The 25,357-nt window shown below is 42.7% G+C and overlaps 1 protein-coding gene across 2 annotated transcripts in view; it reads left to right on the top strand.

Moving 5' to 3' along the window:
• Positions 1 to 25,357, top strand: part of Uxs1 (UDP-glucuronate decarboxylase 1) — an 89,928-nt gene that overhangs the window by 55,245 nt on the left and 9,326 nt on the right. For both annotated transcript variants that reach the window (XM_027948943.3, XM_071601969.1), the window contains exons 7-11: positions 283 to 387; positions 4,982 to 5,041; positions 7,969 to 8,090; positions 16,692 to 16,811; positions 25,252 to 25,295. In XM_027948943.3, coding sequence (XP_027804744.1) covers positions 283 to 387; positions 4,982 to 5,041; positions 7,969 to 8,090; positions 16,692 to 16,811; positions 25,252 to 25,295 — 451 coding nt within the window. The remainder of the gene's footprint in view (positions 1 to 282; positions 388 to 4,981; positions 5,042 to 7,968; positions 8,091 to 16,691; positions 16,812 to 25,251; positions 25,296 to 25,357) is intronic.

The raw sequence follows: 25,357 nt of genomic DNA, 5'->3' as shown, positions 1-25,357 counted from the left end.
CTCAGAAAATTTTCAACTCCGTCATCAGACTTCAGTCAGAGAACAGACTCCACTTACTGGCCTTGCACAGAGGTTTTTTCCAGATAACTAGACTTTCTATTTTTGTTCAGAGTTCTTCTAATTACAAATGTAAATTAGTTTCTACAAAGAATAATGTGCTAACAACTAGAATTTCAGTGAAAGATACACTAACACCTTTATTTCACAGTGTAATCAATAGAAGTTTGAAACTTTCTAAAGTGTTTTACTTGGAAATAACATGCTTCCCTTTTTCTCCTTCAGTTGACCAAATATACCATCTGGCGTCCCCAGCCTCCCCTCCAAATTATATGTATAACCCTATCAAGACACTGAAGACCAATACAATTGGGACATTGAACATGTTGGGTAAGTGGTCATTTTCTCATTTTGCTGCCTTTGCTGGGAATATTTTGGGCAATTACAAGCATAGATACAGTTGTCCTTCCTTGTCTGCAGTGGGTACATTCCAAGACCACCAGAGGATTCCTGAAACACCTTTTCTCTTAACAGAACACTTATGGCTGTAATTTTGCAGTTAGAGATGCAACTACAAAGATAGCTCAAAGATTTTTTTTTTTCCTTTTTTGCAATTTTAGCTTATGATTAGTTTTTTCTCATTCAAGGACTGTCACCTTTCTCTTAAAGGAAATGCTTTATTGCTTCTCTTTGGCATATCTAAATTTCATTCATCTCTACTCTTAGGCCCTGGGACCATTATTAAATAAGGTAAGAGTTTCTTAAACATAAACACTGCCTTATCAGAACAGTTGGTCATTGAGATGGCCACCGAATGGCTGGCAGGTCGGTGGCAAATACAGTGTGGATACACCAGAAAATAAGATGTTTCACATACTGAGCAGAATAGAGTGGCACAGCACAAGAGTTTGTTCTCTATTTAGAGCAGTGCATAGTTGAAAACTAATGAATTGCTTATTTCTGAAATTTCCTATTTAATATTTTCAGATTGAGGCTGACCACAGGTAGCTAAAACCATGAAAAACAAAGCAGGCTATGGGGATCCTCATCATTGGAAGTTAATTAGTTTGACCTTGGTATTTATATACCTTCTTCATCACCTTGCCCCTGTTACTTGACAGTTTCACAGTATGTAGCATGTATGTCATCAGAATTTGTCATGGGGGACAAATTTCAGCATAACTTTTTTGTGCTGTAATCACTGGTATTCGATGCCTCAGGCTAAATGCCCTGGGAGTGACCACAGGTGACCAGCGTTCCTCTTTCATTTGGCCAGTGCCTAGGATTAATGGCACATCCTGTCCTGGAAGGCTCTGGTCCCAAGATTGTGTGGAGTGGCCTTGCCCAAAGAGGTGGTTCAGCAGCACTCCTGGTAGATTGGGGCCAAGAGGCTGCCCTATGTGGGTGTTGTGGAAACTGAACTCCTGCTCTAGGCTGACCTTAGGGTTCACATTGGAAGTGGAAGATGAAAGGGTTGGTGACATTAAAAATGGTCACGTGTATTCACAAACAGCGTGCCTTAGATCATGGCTGTGGGTAATATGTACTTGTTAACATTTAAAATTAGAGGCATACTTAAGTTTGGTACTTTTTTTTAAGTAGGTGTTTTGATTATTTGCAAAGTGGAAGAAAGGAACCACTTTTTAAAATGTCAAGTGAAAAACGGATTTAATTATAAGAACATTCAAAGCAGGTTCTAAAAATAGATTTAGGAAAGACAGTCCTAAATATTAATTTGAGTGGAGCATGGAAACAAGGGTCTAAAAGGGCAGCCAGAGACTGGATTTTAAGTCTCTAAGGCTGAACATTTTGGAGGATTGTGTTAGTTAGGGTACTCAAGAGGAACAGAGTAGGAATATAATTAGATATGTAGAAAGGGGGTTATTCGAGTCTGAGGACACAGCTCAGTGATAAGCACTTGCCCAACATGCACAGAGCCCTGGGTTCAATCCCTAGCACAGCAATTAAAAAAAAAAATAAAAAAGGAAGAACAGGACTTATGATGGATTGGCTCCTGTGATTATAGAAGCTGAGAATTCCCACCTTCCCTCTGCAAGCCAGAGACCCAGGGAAGTGAATAGTGTAGTTCAGAGGCCTGAGAACTGGAGAGCTCAGGACAGATCAGTGTTCTACTTTTTTATTCTATTAGACCCTAAAGGGATTAGATGATGCCTATCTCCTTTACTTAATCTATAGGTTAAATGCTAATTTCTTCCAGAAATACCTTCACAGACACACACCCCCCAAAAAATGTTCAACTAGATATTTGTTGGGGTATATTCTTTAACCTATCTAGTTGATACATGAAATTAACCTTCATAGGGGTCAAGTTCTGAGTGAAGTAAGATGATCTATTCTTCTAACCTAGAAAGAACATTTGCCCTCTGTTATTGTCCCCTGCCCTGATCACCAGGCAGGAAAGGGTGTCTATCTTCCTACTTAGAAACATGGTGTGCTGCACCCAGGTCTTGCCACCACAATCTCCCAGTCACTCTTTTGGCCCCCCATCCCCCTCCATCATACCATAACCAGACACCATGGAGGAAAAACCCACTGTGCATATGATATCTGATCTTCTATTTAGGGAATTCAGCTACTATACCTAGGGCACTGTACCTTGCACTGTGAGGGGATTTGGATACATTTACCCAGGCTCTTCTGCCAAGGACCTGGGCATCCCATGAGAGGGTGCTCTGCAGGCACAGGCATTGGTGATACAGATGAGGAAGGGGAATGTTCCAGGAGAAAGGCCCCAACAAGATGCTGTTAGAGTTCAAGGCAAAAGGACTCCTGAGCTAGGGCTTGAGTCAGGAGTAAGAGTGGAAGTCTTGCAGGAAGGATGGGGGATCTTCCAGGAATGACATGGACAAAAGTCAAAGGAGACCATCACTAGAATGGGGAGAGCTCCACATGGAACTTTGCAGTCTGAACCGAGAGGAGCTGTTATTAACCATTTTGCACTTGAGACAAGATGCACTGCACTTTGCCTACACTTCAGGGGAGGGCCCTTCCCTCCACTGCTTCACCACCTCTCAGGTCCTGTGTTGACTTCATCTGATGGAACCTCTTTGTTCTTTGTCCAGTCTCAGCATAAACACCTTAGCTCTGCTGCAGCTGGGTTAGCTCCTCTGACTTTACCCCGGACAGTTGCCTCTGTTTCAGAATCTTTAAGCTCAGTTTCTCTTACATCAACACATTGCATATGTGATGTATATATTTTACCAAAGTTTAGAGAAAACTAAAAGCTAGTTTATTCCCCCATGGTGGAAATATGAAATGGTACAGTTACTCTAGAGAACAGTTTGATGTTTTTTTTGTTTTTTTTTTTTTAAATGAATAGATGGGCTGAGATTGTGGCTCAGTGGCAGAGCACTTGCCTAGAATGTGTGAGGCACGGGGTTTGATTCTCAGTATCAATAAATAAAATAAAGGTCCATTGACAAATTATATATATAAACTGAATAGAGCAGGAAGGCATAGTGGCACACATGTGTAAGTTCAGCTACTCTGGAAGCAAAGGCAAGAGAATCACTCCATTTTTTATTATGAGACCCTGTAGCTTAGTGGTAGAGCACCCCTGGTTTAAAAAAATAAATAAATATGATAAGTAAGTTAGTATGCAGCTACCGTAATACCCAGTAATTGTCATCTTGAGCATTTATCTCTGAGAAATAAAAACTTATGCCACATGAAAAACCTGTAATAAATGTTCATAGCAGCTTTAGTCATGTGGTGAAAAACTGAATACAACTAAAATGTTCAGTAATGGATAAATGATTAGATTATATACCCATTTTTCTAGCAGAGTCCTCAGGACAAAATAGGTAGGAACTGTTGACACATACAGTAACTTGGTAGACTTCCAGGGAAATGTGATCAGTGAAGAAATTTAGTTCTAAAAGGTAATTCTGTATGATTCCATTTATGTGTCGTATTTGACATGACAAAGTTACAGGAATAGAGAATGAATTTTGGGGTTACAGGCGTGGGAAGGAGAGGGGAAGTAAGGTAATGTGGGGGCCCTTGTAGAGATGGAATGTTCTGAGTCAGTTACATCAGTGGAGGACTCTAGCAGTGGGGATGGTCATTGCATCAATGTCACTATGACATTGTGAAATCTGATACTTCAGTGTTGCAAGTTTTTACATTGAAGAAAACTGTGAAGAAGTATGTGGGATCTTTCTGTGTTATTTCATACAGCTGAATTTGAATGTACAAATATCTCAAAAAGTTAACTTTAAAAATAAAAAGACCTCAGGATCCTTATTGAAGCTACTACTTCTGTCTCTACCATAATACTCTGTGGCGATCCACCTTACAGGTTCCGTGGGCCCATGGAGTTGTTAGCCTATGGATACAATCTGGTGCAAACCTCCCTTTTAACATTTTTCCTTCCTCCTGCACATTGTGGAGTTGGCAGAATCCATCTCCAAATTCTCGCCTTTTTAGCAACTATATGCTCTTATTCTTATATATTCATGGCTCTCTGCTTTCCTCTAGATCCTCAGATACTCAGACCCCTGGCTCCCTCTCACTTTAGCCTTCAGCCTCCCCACACTGCCCCTGGGTCCTGCCTGCACACCTTGCCTCGTGGCTCCCTCCTGGCAGTGCTTCCTGGGCAACAGAGGCCATTTTGGAGACTAATGTGAAAAGAGCCTTGCCTTCTGCCTACCACGGTGAGGTCAGAAAATATGGGGCAATATTCTAAGCAAAATAATTCTTGAAATCACACCTTAGCAAACCAACAGAGTCTGCATCTGGTCTTCCTTACAACTCTAAGAATCCAACTAATACTGTTTTTCTAAGAATCTATCTGTGATTTTTCTTACTGCTTTTGTTTGGTCCAAGGCATATGCCATCAGAGTGGATAATTTGTTGGATCATCAGATAGCTTTTATATTACAGTATGCTTAAATCAGCCACATAAAGTGTGCCTATCCATGAAAGTAGATAGTTTCTCTGATCATGACTCTGCTTTTTGCAGGATTGGCAAAACGCGTGGGCGCCCGTCTGCTCCTGGCCTCGACCTCGGAGGTGTATGGAGGTGAGTGGGTGGAGCCCTCGCCACAGTTGCTTGCACTAAACCTTTGTGCTGTTTGCCTCCTGTCCTGGGTGAAGAAGGAATCAAGCCCAGGATGTCGTTCTGAGAAGGCCTGCTCAATCAAGCTCTTCCTGTGTGTGATGGCCCCGAGGCTTTCCATCCCAGCCTCTGGAGTCCCCAGGCTTGTCCTCTGAGTGAGATTAACTCTCTTACTGTATATTCTTGGAGGACTGGATAATGTCTCCTGGCCAGTAAGAGTCCACTGTTTTTGATTGCACACCAGTGTTGTGTTTTTTTCCATTCTGCTCTTAAAGTATAACAAAATTGCATTCCGTGGGGATTGTTTGGCCTGTTCAGCTGGCACATGTTGTTCTTCACTGTGAGCGATGTGTGCTTCATATCTGACCCACCAGCAGCCCACAGGTCGGCCTACCTTACCTGATATAGAACAGTCTCTGGAAGAACCATAAGTGGATAGTGCCAGAAAGCTCCAGAGCCTGATTTAACAGCTATAGCCTTCATCATCCCTCCCAGGCCCACCTATGCCTGGGAATTCATGTTGGTGGTAGGAGGAGGATTTTGTTTTCAATCCACCTTGGCTTCTGTTCAGCCCCAAACTACCTAGGTGCAAGGTTTGGGAGAACTGTTTAGTCAGTGCAGTGGGAGCCAGACCCTGGCTCCCCCCCTCATTTTGTATTATTGTTCTGGATGAGAGAAATGAAGAAGCCAAAGGGTAAATTGGAAGACAATTTTTTTAATGTAAGGGAAGCAAATGGAAAAAAAAAAATGCACAGAAATTCTAATTAATGCAGTTATAATCTTTGTAACCCCATGAAAATGTAGCACATCATCATCTTTGAAGTCCTGCCTCATCAATGTTTCTGTCCAAAAAGTGGAGTGACGTGTTTTTCCTTAATCCTCACCCGCCCCATTTATTATCTGCATTTTTGATAAGAGCTGGTGTCCTTTAGTTCCTAAATTAACTTTAGGGCGTAATCCTTGCAATTAGTTTGCCAGTTGCTCTACTCTGACATTTGATAAATGAACCACTTAAGTTTTGTGGAGCATTTGCTTAGTCCATTAACCTTGCAAAATATCAATAAAGTGGGAAGCAATTAGAAATCATTTCTGACTAGGCCTTTACTTTTCTAATAACAAAGTGGTTTGTCCCAGTTTTTCTCCAAAGTGAAGTTGTGAAGGGACTTTTTCAGAATCTTGGTGCCTTGGGCATTTCAGCCCAGACCGTGCCAGTGCATGGTTGAATGGGTATGCCCAGCCCTCTCTTTCTTCTCCTTTGTCAGAAATTTATGACCATTTAATTTGTTGTCTGGCTTGCCCAGCCCTTGTCAAAAATCCATGGAAAAGGTTCTAGTATCAGTCGTCTGTGAATGTAAGTCTTTGGTTTTCCTCTCTGGGAGTCTTTGCATCAATCTTTTCTACCAATGTACAGTGAAAGCCTCACCTTTTCTTAAGGGAACAGTAAGCCACAGCCCCAGACAGAGAGACCTTACTCTGTGCTGCACAGCGGCTGCGTGGGGGCTGCAGGGGTGGTAAGGAATCAGAGGTTTTTGCCAGATGTGTGCATGGACCCCTCCCAGCACTCACTCAAGGCCCTCATCCTGAAGAGCCTGAAGTCAAACTGCAGGGGCAAGATTAACAAGATGTAAATGAGTAACACAGAGTCCCTGTATCTTTCTGTCGAGATTTCTTAACAAAGATTTATAGGTTTTCTACCCTGATTGTACTCAGAGTATAAAGTTCTTGATGTACTGGATAAACCAGGTCGTAATTCATGTTCCAGAAATATACTTGTACTTAAAAAGGAATTTGTTACTTGGTTTCTTTGTCTATTTCTCTGGTAGATCTTAAGGTGTGGTTGATTTATACACTAGAGAAACAGGAATTGGGAATTCCATTTGCTTGTAGACACTGTATCCCTGTGTTTACCCCACAGAGGGCATCCAGCTTGTCTCATCACGGGTCTTAGATTTGTTCTGGTGACAGCAAATGTGAAAGTTGTATGTTCCAGAGATGCTGTTTGTTTGCTCTTTATTGGTACATTATAATTATACATGATAGTGGGATTCGTTAGGCCATATTTATACATGCACATAATTTGATCAATCTCCTTCCCCGGTACCTTTCCTTTCCTTTCCTTCCCCTCCTTCCTTTCCCACCCTTCCTGATACTCCACTCTACTGATTTCCTTTCTATTATATATTAGTATATTGTCATTAACACACATACACATGATAGGTTGTGTAACAATCTAAAAGTTAAGGACAATTTATGGAAGAGAAGGGAGATTTGAGAGACTTTGATATTATTTTTTTCCTCTAAAATGCTTCATTAGGGCTGGGGTTATGGCTCAGTGGTTAGAGCGCTCGCCTAGCATGTGTGAGGCCTTGGGTTCAGTCCTCAGCACCACATAAAAATAAATAAATAAAATAAAGGTATTGTCTCCGCTACAACTAAAAAATAAAATATTTTTTAGAATAAATAATTAAATAAATAAAATGCTATCATTAGCCAGGCACAGTGGTACACGCCTATAATTCCAGTGTCTTGAGATTCTGGGGCAGGAGGATCACAAGTTCAAAGCCAGCCTCAGCAACTTAGCAAGGCCCTGAGCAACTTAGTGAGATCCCATCTCAAAAAAGAAGGGAGTAGGGGACATAGCTCAGTGGTTAATCACCCCTGGGTTAAATTCCTCATATCAAAAAAAAAAATTAAGTGCTATCATTACTTAATCAGTAGTAAGAATGCCAGTTCCAATGTAGGAGAATGGTATATAGAACACTGTTTCCTTCCCTCTTTGATGTTTCTCTCCATTTGAAGATGTTTGTACCCCAAAGATGCTCTATTCCTAGTGCAGATGAACTGGTTAAAAAGGAAAGATGAAAACAGTCTCATTTTTCCCTGACCCATAGATCCTGAAGTCCACCCTCAAAGTGAGGATTACTGGGGCCACGTGAATCCGATAGGACCCCGGGCCTGCTACGACGAAGGCAAACGTGTCGCAGAGACCATGTGCTACGCCTACATGAAGCAGGTACTTAACCAGGTTCCAGGGCTTACGTTCTAGGCACACAGAGCATCAGCGTATCAGAGGTAAAGTGTCATAAAAGGATTAAATGCTGCCATTAAATATGCCTGGGGGCAAGTGTAGGGAAGTCCGGTTGCCCGTTGTTACTAATGAGCGGTGTTGTGCACAGCCTTTTTCATGTTTCCTTATTTTAAAAATAATTTCCCAGAGATGAATTCTTAGGGTTTGGAATATCATGGAACAGTATGCTTCTCTATTGCCAGTTGCCTACCAGTAGCTCATGAGTGCCTCTTTTTTCCTGAAGCCTCCAAATAGATGGATTACCTTTCTTTTTTTTTTTTTTTTTTTTGATTTTTTAATTTTTCTTTTGGTTTTCTTAATAGTAAAAAAATTGATTCACTATTGCTTTAACCTGTACTTCTCTAAGAATTGTTCTTCATATTTGCTATCATTTCCTGCTTTCTCGTTGTTTATTGTTGCTCTCAGTGCTTCTGCCATGGGTATCTCAGATTGTCCACATGACGTAGCAGAAGTTGCCCACAGACTGAGAGGCTGAGGTTCCCACACAGGCTCTGCTGCTGTGTAACTTGGAGACATGACCCATTGTTTACTCAGTTCTTAACCTCTGACTTGGGGTTCATTGTACCTGCTGTGCCTGCCGGTGAGCTGTGCAAAGGGGTCCCCACAGGCTCAGGTGACAGCCCAGGCTCTTCCATGCATTTTCAAAGGGAGTATGACCATATTCTTGGGTCAGCTCTCTCAGATCCTTGGCATAATGTCCTTTATTAAGTGGAACATGCAGGGAAATACCTGCAGGCATGGAATGTTGTTCCAGGACAGGTTGTTAAAAGATGCAGTGTCAGTGGGAACAGTATTCTCAGGCCCAGGGTCCAGCCTCCGGGCAAGCTCCGGGCATTGAGAGAGAGGAGAGTGGCATATGGGTGCTCAGTGTTCAGGGAATCTTCCTTATTGCCTATCTGAGGCCCTAGGGGGCTGGGCAGTGTGGACATATGCCACATGGGGACTGTCATGGCCTTTCATTACATGGTGTTGCACAGATGGCGTAGCTGAAGCCAAGCAGAAACATGCTGCCTCTTTTGGGGGCAGAAAGGGCTTGTCAGGGTCTCTCTTGCTCCTCATACTTTAATAAAATACCATTAAAGAGAACCTGTGCTGGTATCAGTGTTTAGACCTGTCTGCTTTATTTCTCTGCCAGCAGTAGACATAATGCTTTCTAGCCCACTTTGGGCCATTGCCTTCCTTGTATTATCCATTTATTCTAAGAAATGTTACCAGTTTTAAAAGAATGTGCCTTTGTCATTTCTGAGCCCAGAACATCTAGACCCCAAAATTTAAGGTGTTTTAAATATGTAGAACAACCTGTGTCCCTATAAAAACTGGCTAGGGTATGAAGGCACATAAATGCATTTAATCTAGTAATACATTTCAGGAATAACATGTTCTCGGCTTTTTTCCTTTTGCTTTCAGCCTTACAGCTGTGGTGGAGGAATTGAACCTAGGGTACTCTACCACTGGCTATATCCCTAGGCCTTTTTATTTATTGTTTTGAAACAAAATCTCTCAAAGTTGCCCAGGTTGGCCTCTCATTTGTGATTCTCCTGCCTCAGCCTCCCAATTTAATAACAGTGGAGCAGCATTTGTTGAGCATGGTCTATATGCTGAGGCCCTATTCCTGGCACCTGGACGCTAGCTGCTTCTGTGTGTTGCACACCACTGAACATGGATCCATGTGTGTCATGTATGCAGGAAGGTGGCCTCTAGACAGATCTGAACTGTTAGCATTTCAGTCTGTGCTTGCACTGTCCCAGTTAGTGGCACGAGTGGCATTGCCCTGAAAACTGTAGAGGGACGTACCTGCTAAAACTCCCCATGTGGATAGCTGGCCCTCACCTCTGTGGCTGAGCATCCCGCCCAGAACTCTGTCAGGTGTCCCCACATGGCCAGGGATGTCCTTGCAAAGAACCTCTGTTGCTCGTTTGGCACAGTGCCTCCTCTGTGCATTTACCAGGCACATACCTCACCCACAGGAGGCGCCACAGACAATCGTGGTATGCATGCAAGAGTCATTCCCCCAGCCAGCCTCCCAGTACAATTCTTACCAGGGAACGAAGCACCTTCTGAGAAGGAGACGGTGGAAGTTGTCCTCTTGGCTGACAAGCAGCCTGTAGTTTGTCAGTGCTTCTCTCTGTGCTTAGCATATCTGGCCAAGGTGCACATCTGCCCAGGGGAGTGCTGCAGTCTGTGTCATTCTAGAGATAATACTGAGGAAAGCCTGCCCCTCGTGACAGTTTCTTGTGAGCAGGTGTAATGTAGCTGCCTGTCCCTAGAACCCCTCACCTGTTCCCTGGGGGACCATTAAGCCACAGAATGACCATGTGCCTTGCCCTGGGTATGCCAGAATCCTGACCAGTTGTGGTAGCTGCAAAGCAGAAAGGTAGAGGTTGTAGCTTTGAGAAGGGACAACATGGCCAAGAGTAGAAGTCACTGTGATGTCACCTGAATTCTGACAAGCCTGTGAAAAGGGCCTGTGGTAAACTCCAGTTTTTTTTCCCGGTTAGAGGAGCTGGTACTGAGGATTGAACCCAGGAATGCTCTATTGCTGAGCTACATCTCCAGCCCTGGTTTTATATTTTGAAACAGGGTTTCACTGGCTTACTGAGGCCAGCCTTGCATTTGAGATTCTCCTGCCTCAGCCTCCTGAGTAATTGGGATTATTGGCCTATACTGTCATCTCCTGTCCTCATTTTTTGTGTTACGAATGTTTTGCTCTCTCTTTCTGAATCAGTGCCAAGTAGGAAGAACAGTGAGACACGATTCTGTTCCTGCTATGGCAGGATGCTTTGCAAGGTGTAGAAACATAAGAAATCAAGGATAAACCAGAAGGAAGTTTTCTTCCTCATAATACCATAATACTACTCATGATCCCATCTAGAAACAAATTTAAAAAGGGAAAATAAATGAACCAAAAACTATCATGTAAACAGTGAAAAGACTGTAAAACATTCAAGGCACAAAGACCCATCTTTAGCTTGGGATGTCATGTTAGCATCCAGCTAAGGTGGGTGGGAGCACCTGCCCCTACTGGGTTGGTCCACTGGGTGTGGCCTGGTCTGGGGCAAGTTACTGCCCTTCTTCAAGCCCTGACTCCAAAGTGACATATTTTCTGGGGCTATGACTGCTGCTTCTTATTTTCTTCATTTCAGCATATGTACTCCTGTGGGTCCTACATACTGAGCCCACTGCTCTGCAAGGTGCCATGATATTGTATCCATCTGAATGTGCCACTTTCTGGAAGTGACATTATTCAGTTATGCCCTTCATACCTGCAATGGGTGGGGCTAAGGATCAGGGAACCAGGGCTAGAGTACCAGCCATGCACTTGGCCTCTATTAGTGCTGAGTCTGTTTCATCTTCCTTCATTTCCCACAGCCTTTTTTGAGGTGGGTGGTTAATCCATTTTACAGATGGGAGGGGGTCCCAAGACTTGTCTCCAGCTCTCTGGACCCTAAGTAGGACTCAAGTCCTTGGCAGAATCCCTGCAGGGGGTGCCCCTTCCCCTGTCTGGCTGTCCCGTCAGGTTGCAGCATATCAGAAAGCAATTGCTGAGCAAGAAGTCAACTCCTGGTTCAAGGGCACTAAGGCCCAGAGCAAGCAGCCCATGTGGCATTGCTTTGGAATTGCCTCTCCTTCCTCTGCAGGTAGAGGAAGCCACAGTCGTCAGTTCATAGTTCTAAATGTGCAGCCTTTTGAGATAAAAAGATTTAGGAAAGACTTTTAATATTTTAGTTGTGAGGACTTATGCTCTCTACAGACAAGTGGCGATAAAAAGATCAGAAATGATAAAAAGATCGGAAATGAAGAGCCAGGTGGAATGGTGTACCCTTCACACATTTTTATTTCATTATTTTAATAACTTAAATTTTTTATATATAAGTACATATCCCCTCTTTGGTGTAAATTGTCATTTTTTCAAGATGCTTTATGGTATGTAGCTGTGTCTTACTCTAACTAAACCTAATACATAAAGACTGAAAATATAAACAAGTGAATAGAGGTATAGATGATCTCTTTATAAAAACTTTCCCCATTTCTAGAGGATTCACATCTGAGTTTCTTTCAATGAATGAAATATCCTTTAATGTATTCAAAATAAAGTTTGATTTCCCAGGAAAACCTTTTGTACATCCCTTACAGAAAGAGAGGTCTCTTTTGAGTTTCTTTTGGAATGGAATGAAGTGGAAGTTGGGGTGAAAGGGCATAGCATCCTTCATGAATAATTCAAACTTGTCAGGAATTAAATTGCCCCTTCTGCATGCTTGACATCCCAGTGGTTTACAAATATGGGGCCTTACCCTGTAGGCTGTGGTCAGGGTTTAGTGTACATTTGAGCTCATTGCCCCTTGTGAGTCTGCCTTGGAGATCACTGTGCACCCACCAGCTGCACTGGGTCTGCAAAACAGGCCACCATTCATGAAATCATAGACCAGCACAGCAAAAAGAAATCACCTAGTTCAGTGGCCTTCAGGGTGTTTTGTTTTATTTTTTGACCTCGGATACTTTATTTAAAAAAAAAAAAAAATCAAAAAGTTGGTATGTACGTTATGCTTATTGGGAAAAAAAATCAACCAAATCAAGTCCAGTGTCCCACAGTAAGCCTCACACTCTAGGCTTCCCTGCCCCAAATCACCCTTGTTTTCTGGCCCTGCAACTTGCCACTAGGTGCCTGCCCTCCATATTCTGCTGTCCTGTCTAGACATTGGCAGGTGAAATTTGCTCTTGCCTGCCCTTGCAATGATTGCCTACTGCATAGTGGATGTTAGAAGTTTGACCTGGTTATTAATGTAGTACCCCTTATCCTTGGGGCTCAAGGGCAAATGGTCATCCCTCCTCATCTGTGGGTTCATTCTCCAGAGATTCAACTAATCACGAATTGAAAATATTTGGGGGGTAAAATTGTATCTGTACAGACTTTTCTTGTCATTATTCCCTACACAGTACAGGGTAAGGGATACTAATATTGCATTTACATTGTACTAGTTATTGTTAGTAATCTAGAGATGCGTTAAATTATATAAGAGACTGTGCCTAGGTTGTTAGCTCATACTGCACCATCTGCATCCTCAGATTTTGGTGTCCAAGGGATCCTGGAACCAATCCTCTGCAGATACCAAGACACATTAGTACTGGGTTTTAAACCATGGTGGAGAGATAGATAATAGCAAGGACATGTTTTCAAAGCAGTTTCGCCTTTTCTTTTAATCCCTGTGACATGGGCACAGTGGATATATTTCAAAGATTAGGCTCTTCAGCCTTAGAAAATGAAATGAATTCCCCAGAAATGTACAGCTAGTGAGTGCCAGGATGAGAGTGCAGTATTGCTGTCACACCCCCATGTGCTCACATGTGCCACGTGCATTCAGATACACTCTCCCCATGTGGATTTCTATACATCACCTTCTTTTAAGTTTCTGTTCATTTTATATTGACCTAACTCAAACTCACAGGAGTTGCTCTTATCTTCTTGATGCTTGGAGTCAGATGTAAATGATTCACAGTTCACCACAGGGGTAGAACCACAGAGCACAAAGTGACACACAGCTGTGACTAAGAACAAATTGGCAGTTTTGTGAAATCCCATCATGAGGATGGGGGATGGTGTCAAGGGGACTGTGCATGTTGAACAGGGGTTTCCTCTGTGTCAAGGCAAAGGTTTGCTGATGCTGTCTGGAAAGAGACAGATCAGTACACACAATCTAGAAGACACCAATATCCAAAAAGAGAACAAGTCTTAACTGGAGCCAGCCTTGGGTTTATCTTTATTTTACTTAAGGAGCTTAGACTTAAATATAGCTAATCTAATAAGATAAGGTGTAAATATGCCTGAGAGCCCAAGTTCATGGAAATTGCTATGTTCACTCCTAAAACTTGGGAAATAGATGAGGCTGCTGCAGGCAGAGGTTGTAGCCAGGGGACTCCAGCAACTACAGGGGCCCACAGGGGCCCTTGGGAAATCTACAGCTCACCCATTTAACTTGCTGTCATGTGTTGCCTCACATCTACAATTCCAAATGGAGAAATGAGAGCAGCAAGCTTGTTTATGTGACCAAGCAATGTCTACAAACTCAGCTCTTAATGAGGCCATGTTCTGGAACGTTGTTCCTGAGGGAAGGGAACAGCAAGAGGATAAAAGCATTTGATTTGCTACAAACTTGGCAGAGCACATTAAGCTTTCTTTGGACAGGCACACTGGTTTAAGTATTATAAATTTACTTAGGTTTTTCCAGTCTTTTTCCTAGAATAAAGCCATATTCACCCACTTATGTTTTTTTCCCCCTCTTCTTTCCTCATCTTAACAGTTAAATGCAAGTTTTAGTTCTTTTCTTTTGAAAACAGTATCTCTGGCTCTACTTTTTGTACTCCTTACATATATTACACCCATTATCCATGGGGGAAATGTTCCAAGACCCCCATTAGATACCTGAAATCATGAATTATGCTGCACCCTGTGATTTAATGTCTTACCATCTTAACTAAGGACTTACCATGCACTGTGGCTATAACTTTTGCAGTTTGAGGTCCAACAGCAAAGCTAACATAAATTTCTCTTTTCTTTCTTCACAATTTCACAGGTAGCTAAGATTCGTTCTTACTATAAATGTTAGCAGCCTCAGCATGTGATTTTTTTTTTTCTTCAAGTGTAGAACTTTCATTTTTTTATTTAAAGGACACACTTTACAACTCTTCTTTTGCTTATTGCAGTTGCCAGCATACTACTCTCAGGCTTTGAGAGAGCGTGTGTGTGTGTGTGTGTGTGTGTGTGTTTATAATTTTAGTTGTAGGTGAACGCAATACCTTTATTTTATTTTTATGTGGTGCTGAGGATCAAACCAGTGCTTCACACACACTAGGTGAGCACTCTACCACTGAGCCACAACCCCAGCCCCTCAAGAATATTATTAAAGTAAAATAAAGGTTACTTGAACCCTAGCATGTGATATCTCAACAGTTGATTTGATGACAGGGACAGCTAAGTGACTAATGAGGAAATAGAATATACAACATGGATACTCTCTGCACAAGGAGATGATTCACATTCTGGACAGGACATAGTGAGATCATGAGAAATTTCATCATGATACTCAGAATAACATACAATTTAAAACATGAATTGTTTATTTCTGGAATTTTCAATTTTATTTTTCTGGACTTAGGCAACTGAAACCACAGAATGTGAAACAATGGATAAGGCGGGTGACTGTATACTCTAGTTAGTTCACTAGAGAAAAATGTTGATTTATTCCTAAGAATGAGAATTTACATCTTGGTCTTAAGAATCTGAGTATTTCATCTAAAAGCATTATAGATTGCTGAGCAGAATTAGCACTATAGTGATTTCTGGAAGTTAGCTTTGTGATAAATCTGTGTATCCCAGCCCTCTTCATATCAAAGCACATGTGGAAAGCTCCTGTGTTTGTCCAGTATGCTGGGAAGATACATGAAGTTTCTGTGGGCAGAGGCAGTGACTGGATATCTCATGTGGGCCCTGGAGACTCTGCAGTTCATCCTGTTTAACCTGCTATGCATGTGGATACATCTTGTGTTAAATAAGCCCCATTAACTAAGAGTCTGTTAGATTCCCAGCCCATGTCAGATCTAAGGTGGTAGAATTAGAAATGAAAAGATTTGATCAACTGGTAGTGTCAGCAGTAGCAACTAAAATATACCGTCGTTACTTCTGGCCCTATGCTAAGGGTGTTCAGGGACTTATTCCAGTCTTATAGTACCCCTGGGAAGTAAGTACTGTTTCTTTCCCCCTTTTACTGTGAATGGGAAAAGGTGAGTGGGAGGCCTGGCAAGAAGCAGTGAGGCTGGAAGAGCTTGAGACAATTATAAGGACATTTAACCTTTTCATCCATGGCAAAGCACTCTGCAGAATTTTATAATTAAACAGGTTCATTTGGGAAAGGCTTTGGTAGTTGAAAAAATAACACTTTCCTGATGACATATTTGAAAATAAGCTTTTCTGGATTGTATAAGTCATTCATGTTTTGTGTAATGGTAAAATTTTTTATAAAATGTGTAGAAGAAAATGAACAGGGATGAAAATGAATAGTAGAGACAAGCATGTTAAACAATGTTAGGAGGTGTCTTTCCAGGCCATCAGTTGAGCCTTTAGGGAGCACCAAGTTGTATTTTAAGTTTTTTCTAGAACAGAGATTGAGTTGCAAGGCAACTCTTTAAAAATTTTTATTTCCTACTTTCTCCAAGATAAAGTACTTTCTGGTTATTGTTTTTTTCTTACCAGCTGTCAAATATTCATTGACTTTTATATCTCTAATGTATGATAAACTTGCACAATATATTATATGATCCCATTTGGAAAATAGATGTTTACCAGAGAAAAATTTATCTGAACACATTCCCCTTGTGCTGTCTCATAGATTCTCTACCAGAATGTTGGTGCTCGTCGCCTTTTGTTAGAGAGACCTAGGACCCTTGTCATAGGTGAACCTCTGTAGGTCACTGGAAATGTACATATAAACTAGGAAGGGAAGAACACCTCACTTCCTCTTCTCTTTGTTCCAGGAAGGCGTGGAAGTGCGAGTAGCAAGAATCTTCAACACCTTTGGGCCACGCATGCACATGAATGATGGACGGGTGGTCAGCAACTTCATCCTGCAGGCACTCCAAGGGGAACCACTCACGGTAGGTGCTGGCCTCGATAGGCCCAGGGGCACTTGCAACCCAAATCAGGAATCAGCCTAAAGTGATGAGGACAAATGGGTCTTGATTCAGGGAATAGCATTTCCAGCATTGCCATTTGGGATTCATTTATATCTCTGCTGTGCTAGGGAAGGGAGAGGAAGGTATAGGCAGAACCTAGATGAGGGATGACCACACAGTATGAGGCCCTTCCATGTCAGTCTTTCCACACTGCCTGCATCTTTGGTTTCACCTTCCTATGCCAACAGGCCTGTTTATCTCTGTCATTTTTTTACCTAGGGCTATTACGAGAGTTGTACCTGAACTCAGTGACCCTCAGGAGGCCAGGAAGCATCCGCAGGTCAGGGTGGGAAGAAAGTGAGCCGTGTCTCGGTCAGTCTGGGAACTTACCTGGAAAGGCTGACGGGTGCCCAGCTTCCTCCTCCCTGCAGGCTCCTGGAGCTCAGTGGAGCCCAGTGGGCTAGGGTCAGTGGTTCCAGTGAGCTTTGAGGATGAGAATGCTGGCCCTTGTTGCCCCTGGGTGTCATCTGTGGGTGTTGGAGGGCTGGCTCATTCCTCATCCATCTCCTCCCCCTTCACCTACCTAGGGAGGATCACTTGGCTTTCTCTTAAGTTTGGTTGGGTTTCTTTGGTTTTGCTGATACCTCTTGGCTCGCCTCCTCTCTCTTCTGGCCTTTCCCATCCTTTTTTTGGTTGTCTCTCTTGATATCTTTCCTCTTCACATCTGTAGTCTTCTAGAGTCCTTTTCAGCTTGAAGTTTGGGAACCCAAAGGAGATACGTATCCTATTCCTCAGAAAATTCTGAAGGATGGGTTCCTTATTAATTATATTCCAGGGGAAAAAATTATAACTATGTATGCACTCCTCAATTTACAATGGCACTATGTCCTGATAAACCCATTATAAGTTGGAAATTATATGTGACCACCACAGGTCCAGATGCTCCTCAACTTAAGATGGAGTGTGTACAGGTGAGTCCGTTATAAAGTAACACCATCACTAGTCAGGGACTGTTTGTATGTACTTATGTATCTACCCATTCTCGGTCAATCCATCAATAAAACTAGCTTATTTTTTTGTGATCTTTATACCTGTTAACTCATTTCATGTTCACAATAGATCTCTGAGCTCCACGTGACCTTAGTACCCTTTATTACACCTATTTTCCAGGTAAAGAGACTGAAGCACAGAGGTTAAAGTGCCCAGGCTTCCTTGGCCAAATGGTTACTCCCTGTTTTCGAACCCAGTGACCCTTCTGAATCCCTCTTCATGTTTTGCCTCCATTGTATGTGTTAACTACTCCAAGAACAATGTAGAACAAAAGGCTTAGCCTGTTACAAAGTAGAATGGCCTCCCACAGGCAGGTGCATCATGTAGGTGACTTTTGCTGAAAACATTTCAAGGCAGAGGTGAGTCCAAACTTCAGCTCTAGGTTCCAGTGGTCTGAGCCAACTCTCTTCTCCTCTTCCTCTTGTAAGTGTTATCTCAGTGCCCCAAGATAAAGGTGCCATGTTCACACATGTCTCTTCTTCCCATACCACACATGGGACCCACTAGCCTGTCCTATGGTCTGGCCCTGGGTAGCCCCAGAGGTCAGCCCTCATCTACATTGCCAACATTCCATCCTGATGTATTACCTCCCAACTGCCCTAGTTCTCCATGTTCAGCGTGTTATTGGCTCAGCAGCAAGCTGGGGGGGGGGGGGATGGGGGGGATTTGGGGGGGGTGCCTTGGATGGAGCCCAGGACCTTGTGCATGCTAGGCAAGTGCTCTGACACTGAACTATACCCCCATTCCCAGAGCAAACCTTTTAAAGAGATGTCAGAAACTCAAGTGACTTTCATCTCACAGCAAGTGTAGTCCGCAGTCCTCTTTCCTCAAAGCGCCTTGCTCTGCACTCCAGGTTGAGTCCACAGCTCCTTCAGTCTTGCCCATCCTAGGCGTGTATTTCTTCTGCCTGTTCCACCTATTTGCTGTCGCTTTAGGGAAGCCTTCTGGACTGCTTTTTCTACATAATGACACCATTTTGGTTTCTAGTAACTATTGTTTCATTGCACTTGTCTCCAATTGCAGTATACATTTTCCAGCCCCTCATCCCTGTCAGTACAGTGTTAATCTTTTGAAACCAGTAATTCTGTTTAATTCACAGCTATTTCCCTGGCCTGGCACTTAGGCCAGCATGAGATCAATATTGGTCAAATTAATACTTGGTTTTATAGTGACTGCTTTCTGTTATGAGTGAAAGTGGTTCAGTGACCTTTTTTGGAAGCCAGCCATTGTAATTGTTACTAGTAGGCCAAGCTTACTGCTCCATGTTCCTTTCCTGCTGCTACAGTCTCTATATTAGCAGATTTAGCCAACTTTGGATGGAAAATGTTGGGAAAAAATTGTGTCTGTGTTAAACATGTGCAGACAATGTTTCCTAAACAGTATAGTATAACAATTTATAAGGCTTTAACATTGTCTTAGGTTCTAGAGTTAATCTAGGGGTGATTTAAAGGACATGGGAGGTTGTGTGTAGGTGCCACACTATTTTATATAAGGGACTTGAGCATCCATGCATTTTACTATCTGCGAAGTGTCCTGGGACTGGTCCCCACAGATCCAAGGGATGACTGTGCCACGGGATCCCCTCCACCCTTCTGCTCTGTTAAGAATTCCACCTCTTAGGGACAGCCCTGGAGCCTTTTTAGCCACTGTGCTCAATAGCTCTTCCTCATACCAGATCAGAGCCACCTTTTTGGCATGGTAAACTATTAACAGTCTTCCTAGGAACAACTTCCTGATTTATGGCCTCCTTGGCAGCAACCTGGGCCCCAGTGTTAGGTAGGGGAGCCGGCCCCTGGCTGGCCCCACAAGTGCACACATTGTTGGCAGAGAGTAATAATTCATGTGTTGTCTTTAGGTCCTGCAAGCTTCTGGGCCAGAGGCAGGAAGGGAAAGATTGCTGGTGCCATTGTGAGGGCCATTAATCCAAAATACCCCAGGCTCTTGTCTCTTCTAGACGCCTTCTGGGTGCAGAGGCAGGAGTCCTGAGGGAGGCCTTTCAGAAGGGATCTTATGTTCTTTTGTCACACAGGATTCTGTTTCTCATGAAGAATTTGTCTTCTCTGTACAATTGAGATGTCATTTATGGCTCTTGTAGAGGACTCTGTGGAAGTTGTCTGAGGACACACTCAACTTTTTCAACTTAGGCTCTTCTTTTTTTTTGAATATTTTTTTCAGTTGTAGATGACACAATACCTTTATTTTATTTTTATGTGGTGCTGAGGATCAAACCCAGCACTCTCCACATGCGAGGCGAGCACTCTACCACTGAGCTACAACCCCAGCCCCTATTTATTTATTTTTATGTGGTGCTAAGGATTGAATCCAGTGCCTCACACATGCCCTAGGCTGCTCTTGAAGGCTTCACTAAGGAGGGGAAATAAGGAGATAATCTGTCTCCCCTTGTTGCCATGATTCCAACAAGTCTTTCTAAGACAAAAGACATCCTCAGGTTGATGGCACCAGCTCAGTCCTTTCCCTACCCCTTGCTGAGCTGGCTTAATGCAAGCACTTATCTTCCAGGTACCCCCAAGTAGCCCTCTTTGCCTTGGGGCGCGCCCGAGGGTCTTACTGGCAGTCATATCAGATGTCTGCCCTGAGAATGAAGTGAGGGCACAGACTAGTACATTGAACATTAAAGCTGCATTTTAAATCACATAGAAGTTCAGAAGATACGTTGTCCAGTCTAGGTATAGAAAATAAATAAGGGGCTCGGGATGTGGCTCAAGTGGTAGCTCACTCACCTAGCATGCGTGAGGCACTGGGTTCGATCCTCAGCACCACGTAAACATAAAATAAAGATATTGTGTCCATCTAAAACTAAAAAATAAATATTAAAAAAAGAAAGAAAATAAATGAGTATGGTTCAGGTTTAAGTTTATTTTTGAAGAGGCTTTGGCTCACAGTTCAATTAAAGCATATACACTCACAGTTGGATTTCTGTTTTTCCATTGATTTATTTCAGTTTACAGATAAGAAAACAGCTTCATTAAAATGAATTTACCCAGGTCATCCCAGATGTGGCAGAATTGGGGTCTGAATCGAGTTCTATTTCAATTTAAAAGGCTTAATGTTTTTCCAGAGGGCAATTTTAGACAACTATATTTCTAAGACCCAATTCAGAGTTGGTGTGGTAATTCCCCTCACTGATGCTGTAGTGTTTTGAGGGCTCCTGACATGGGACCTTCATTCATGAAGCACAGCCATAGGATCTATTAAAGAAACATTTCTTCGGTGCAGGTTGTTAAAAGCATGGAAAGGAAGAGTTTATTCAGAACTGTGATGGTAGATAGGGGAACATGGCAATGGGATTTTGTATCAATGGAGAGAGGTTGAGCTCAGCTCCAAGTACACCATGGGCAAGTGGGAATTTGTAGCCAGGGAGCAGTTTGGGGATTGGTAGGTGGAAAATTAATAAGAGGAAGCACTGGGGGTCAGGGGAATTCTGGCTAAACCAATCTAATACGATTCTTGCTGAAGACAGGCCAGAGTGAGCAAACATTTCCTGAGGGAAAATGGAGGATGAGGAACCTGATCAAATATGGAAGGCAATTAGATATGGAGGTGGAGTTTCTAGCTAAACTGACTTAGCTGGGTTCTTGCTAAAACTAGATCTTAGAAAAAGTGAACAGATAAACCTAGGAGAAGTTTTGGAGCCTGACTAAAGTTTGGTTTAGCAGAGACTCTTTTGGTATCTTGAGCTTGTAAGGCACAGCGGTAGAGAACAGTGGCATGTGGTCAGCGGACAGTTCTCTCTCTCACCTGGCCCCCTCACTTCTTGGGGACTCCTAAGACACCATGCTCCTTTGAGCTACACACAGCCCATAGTCCCTCAGGTACCAGGAGTGGCATTGACTCTTTCCTTATCTCCCAGTTCCATGAAACCAAGTCAGAAGACTAAGTCGCCCACTCACTGTCTTCTGTTAGGAGAACAGCACAGAGGCCTTGGCTTGTGCAGATGCTCCCAATGGCACCAGACCCCTGTGTTACTCATATGCTGGCCTTTGCTTTGCACCCACTTTGTGCCAGATCAGTAAAAAAGATATGGCCTCTGCCTTTGCAGACAAATATATCAGAAGTGTCAGTGAGGCCAGAGAGCTGGGTGTGTTAGTCAGGAGTTGGGATCTGCTTCTAAGAGTCCCACTCATTTTTCCTCACTGTCCCTTTACTGAGGTTTGCTGCTGCTGTTTCTATGTCTTGTCAGCCTTTTCTTACTGGGGAGCCATCTACCCTAGAACAGAACCTAAATAGAGCTAAAACTGATGGGATCAGCAAGTGTAAATGTGTATTAAGATAAGGAGAACAACCTTTAAACCTGCTTTAAAAAACATGACATTCAGGAACATTGAGGCCTTCTTTTCTTCCCTACCTGTTCCTCGCCCTTTTCCCACCTGCTCAAATCTGATGGGATGAGCTCCTGAACGCAGTACTGGGGGAGGTTGCTGGGGGTGGTGCTGTCTGCAGAGCTGCTGACTTTCTCCTCTTTGAGATCAGACCATATGATGGGAGGTCAGGCCAAATTGATAGGGAGGGGTAATGGGGTATTATAGTCAGGCTTACTCCAAAACCGTTGCTCTCGCAGCCACCTTATTGCCACCACAAGCTTGCAAGCAGATAGAAACTCTGGTGACTTGTTGTTCTCTGTGACTATAAGATTAGGAAATCTCTCAAAGAGCCTTCTGTTTTAGTCTCTTCATTCTCAGTAATGGTACAGGTTGAGTATCCTCAATCTGAAAATCCAGAACTTTTTGAGTGCCAGCACGGCACTGCAGATGGAAAGATCAACATCTGATCTTGTTTACTAGGTCACCATCAAAAGACAGACACACTAAAAGTGTCACATAAAATTACCTTTAGGCTCTGTGTCTAAGATGTATATGAAAAGTCAATGAATTTTGTGTTTAGACTTGGGTCCTATCCCTAAGATGTCTTATGATGTATATGCAGATGTTCTAAAATCTGAAAAAATTGAAACCTGAAACAGTGTGTTCCCATGCATTTCAAATAAAGAAAACTCAACCTTTGTAAACTACAGAATTCACAGGTTATTGTTTAGCAAGTATTCATCCTGCACTTGCACTATGCCAAGCATTGTGAGCCCACAGTTGGGGGAAACTGGCATGTGGAGTAGACATTCCTGGGGAATGAGCTTAGATGAATCTTGCCGAGAGTGGCATCAGAGCTGGTCCCTAAAAGATTATTGCTTAAGCCTATAATCCTTGCCCCTCTGCCAGGTGGGAAGCAGACAAGACAACTCATAGCTAGCAGGGCAAAGAACGTGAGACATGGCATAGTGGTGTAGAAATGCATCGTGGAAAGAGAACCTGTGTACTGTGTGTTTGTGTTGCAGATTTCCCCACTTGTAAAATGGAATAATAAAGTAATTACCTCATAGGGTTGGCATGAGGATGAAAGGAAAGAATGACCCTATAGTCTTAGCTGGTGCCGGACATAGAGTAAGTGTACGGTATGTTAGCCACTGCTATTGTTGTGTTTTTGTGCAATACAGTGGCATATGTGTAAAGGCCATGGGATTGTGTATTTGCTGTTTGCATTTTTCTTTTTTTGGTGTTCCTTGTTCAGTAAGTAGAAACACAAAAATTATCTCTGTAACAATCTAGACACATTTCCATTATAATTGAATTTTTGTTTGTTTGTGAGACTGGGAATCTTGTGAGTAAACCCATAGATAGTTTAGATACATCAATTTACAAAGATTCATGTCCTTCTGTTGCTACTTCCTTAGCCATCATTAATGTTAAATTAAAGCACATGCACAAAGTAAAACTATCTAGTGTTTCTTAAAATTTCCTTTTCATAACAGTTCCAGCATGTTTAGGAGTACAAAATTTTAGTCAGACTTTGGAAATCTCTGCAAAAGACATTCCCAGAGTAGAAACTGTGAAATCCGTCATATAGGGTGCAGTGACTGAGTATAAGACACACATTTCACTACCAGCCCACCACTAACATCACAATGAGGCAGCCTGAGGCACTGCAACACACTGAACCTCAATTTCACATCTCCAAAAGAGGAATGGTTGCAACTTTTCCAAGAAAGGGGGCAAGGATTATAGGCTTAAGCAAAAGGGATTGTTACTCGATGCCTAGTCCAAACTCCCATTCAGTTCCTATATCCCCTCCTTGACAAGTAGGTTTCCATAGATCTGCTCAGAGTTTACATTTCATTGACAGGGACTTTGCTACTATGGTACTTAGAGTATTCAAAACATAAAACAATGAAAACTTGCTCAGTTGAAATATCCCACTCCTTCTGCCTCACTGCTTTCTTGTACATGAAAGGCAGCAGGGCAAAGTGTATAATTGAATTTTTATGGTCATCATAGTCCTCTGCTCAGTTAGAGCAGTGGTTCTCCAAGCATGGTCCAAGGCCCAGTAGTGTCACCATCACTTGCAGAATTATTAGAATGTGAATTTCTAATCTGGCTCTACTCCAGATCTTCTGGGTCAAAAACTCAGGGATATAGTCCAGAAACCCATGTTTTAATAATCTCTCCTGGCACGGGTTGGTGCATACTAAGTGGTTTTAAGCTTTGGCTGCACATTGGAATCATTTTAGGACCTTAAAAAGTAATGATGCACGGTCCCGCCCAGATCAGTTAAATCTGTCTGCCAGTGGTGCTTAAGCTTTGGTAATTGCAGAAGGCTACCAGGGGACACTACTGTGCAGCCAAGACTGAGAACCGTTGATACGGAGATGACAAGTGAGATAGGAGGAGCCCATGGCCTTATGGGCAACCTTCTAACCACATTCCACCATGCTTGGTTTCTACAGGAACCTCCTGAACTTATTAATTGATTCTAAGTTCAGGAGAAAAGAGGCGGATTAATAAGATGGCACTTTGGTCTCACGTCCATTCCCCTGGGTGGCTCTCTTGACTTTGGAATCACCTGGGGAGCTAGGTATAGAAATACTGAAAGATGCCTGCCTCACCTCAGAGTCTGTGGACCTGGGCAGCAGAGGAGTACCAGCTGTTCTGAGAGACAACCAGAGTGAAGAACCCCATTGAACCCGCTTTATTCTTTGGGTTTGGGTCTGTTATTCAGGTGGACTCTAGGATCACAGTCCCCAGAAACTCATGAGACCCTGGGAATAGTAGATTCCTTCAGATACCATAATTTGAGGAAAAACTTTATACACATATACATGCATGCATTAATTATTTCTGCTGCCTTCTCATCATTGGGCATAATTGAAGTACAAAATGTGAGATGTGGCTTAAGACTCTTTGAACAGTGTCACTGTCCACCTTTGGGGATCACTTTTAAGGTTGTTCCCAGAATTCCAAGGAGCCCCATTTTCCGGTGCCATTGCGGTTTTTCTCAGGAGTCTTAACTGTTGCTTTCCTTCTAGGTGTATGGATCTGGATCTCAAACAAGGGCATTCCAGTATGTCAGGTATGGCTCTTAGCACTGATTTGAAAGAGGGGGAATGCAGAGTGGACAATTCCGTATCTATT

This window comes from Marmota flaviventris, chromosome 14, assembly GCF_047511675.1.
Source record: "Marmota flaviventris isolate mMarFla1 chromosome 14, mMarFla1.hap1, whole genome shotgun sequence".
NCBI lineage: Eukaryota > Metazoa > Chordata > Mammalia > Rodentia > Sciuridae > Marmota > Marmota flaviventris.
The sequence above is the reverse complement of the archived record's forward strand: the minus strand, read 5'-3'. Positions and strand labels throughout refer to the sequence as shown.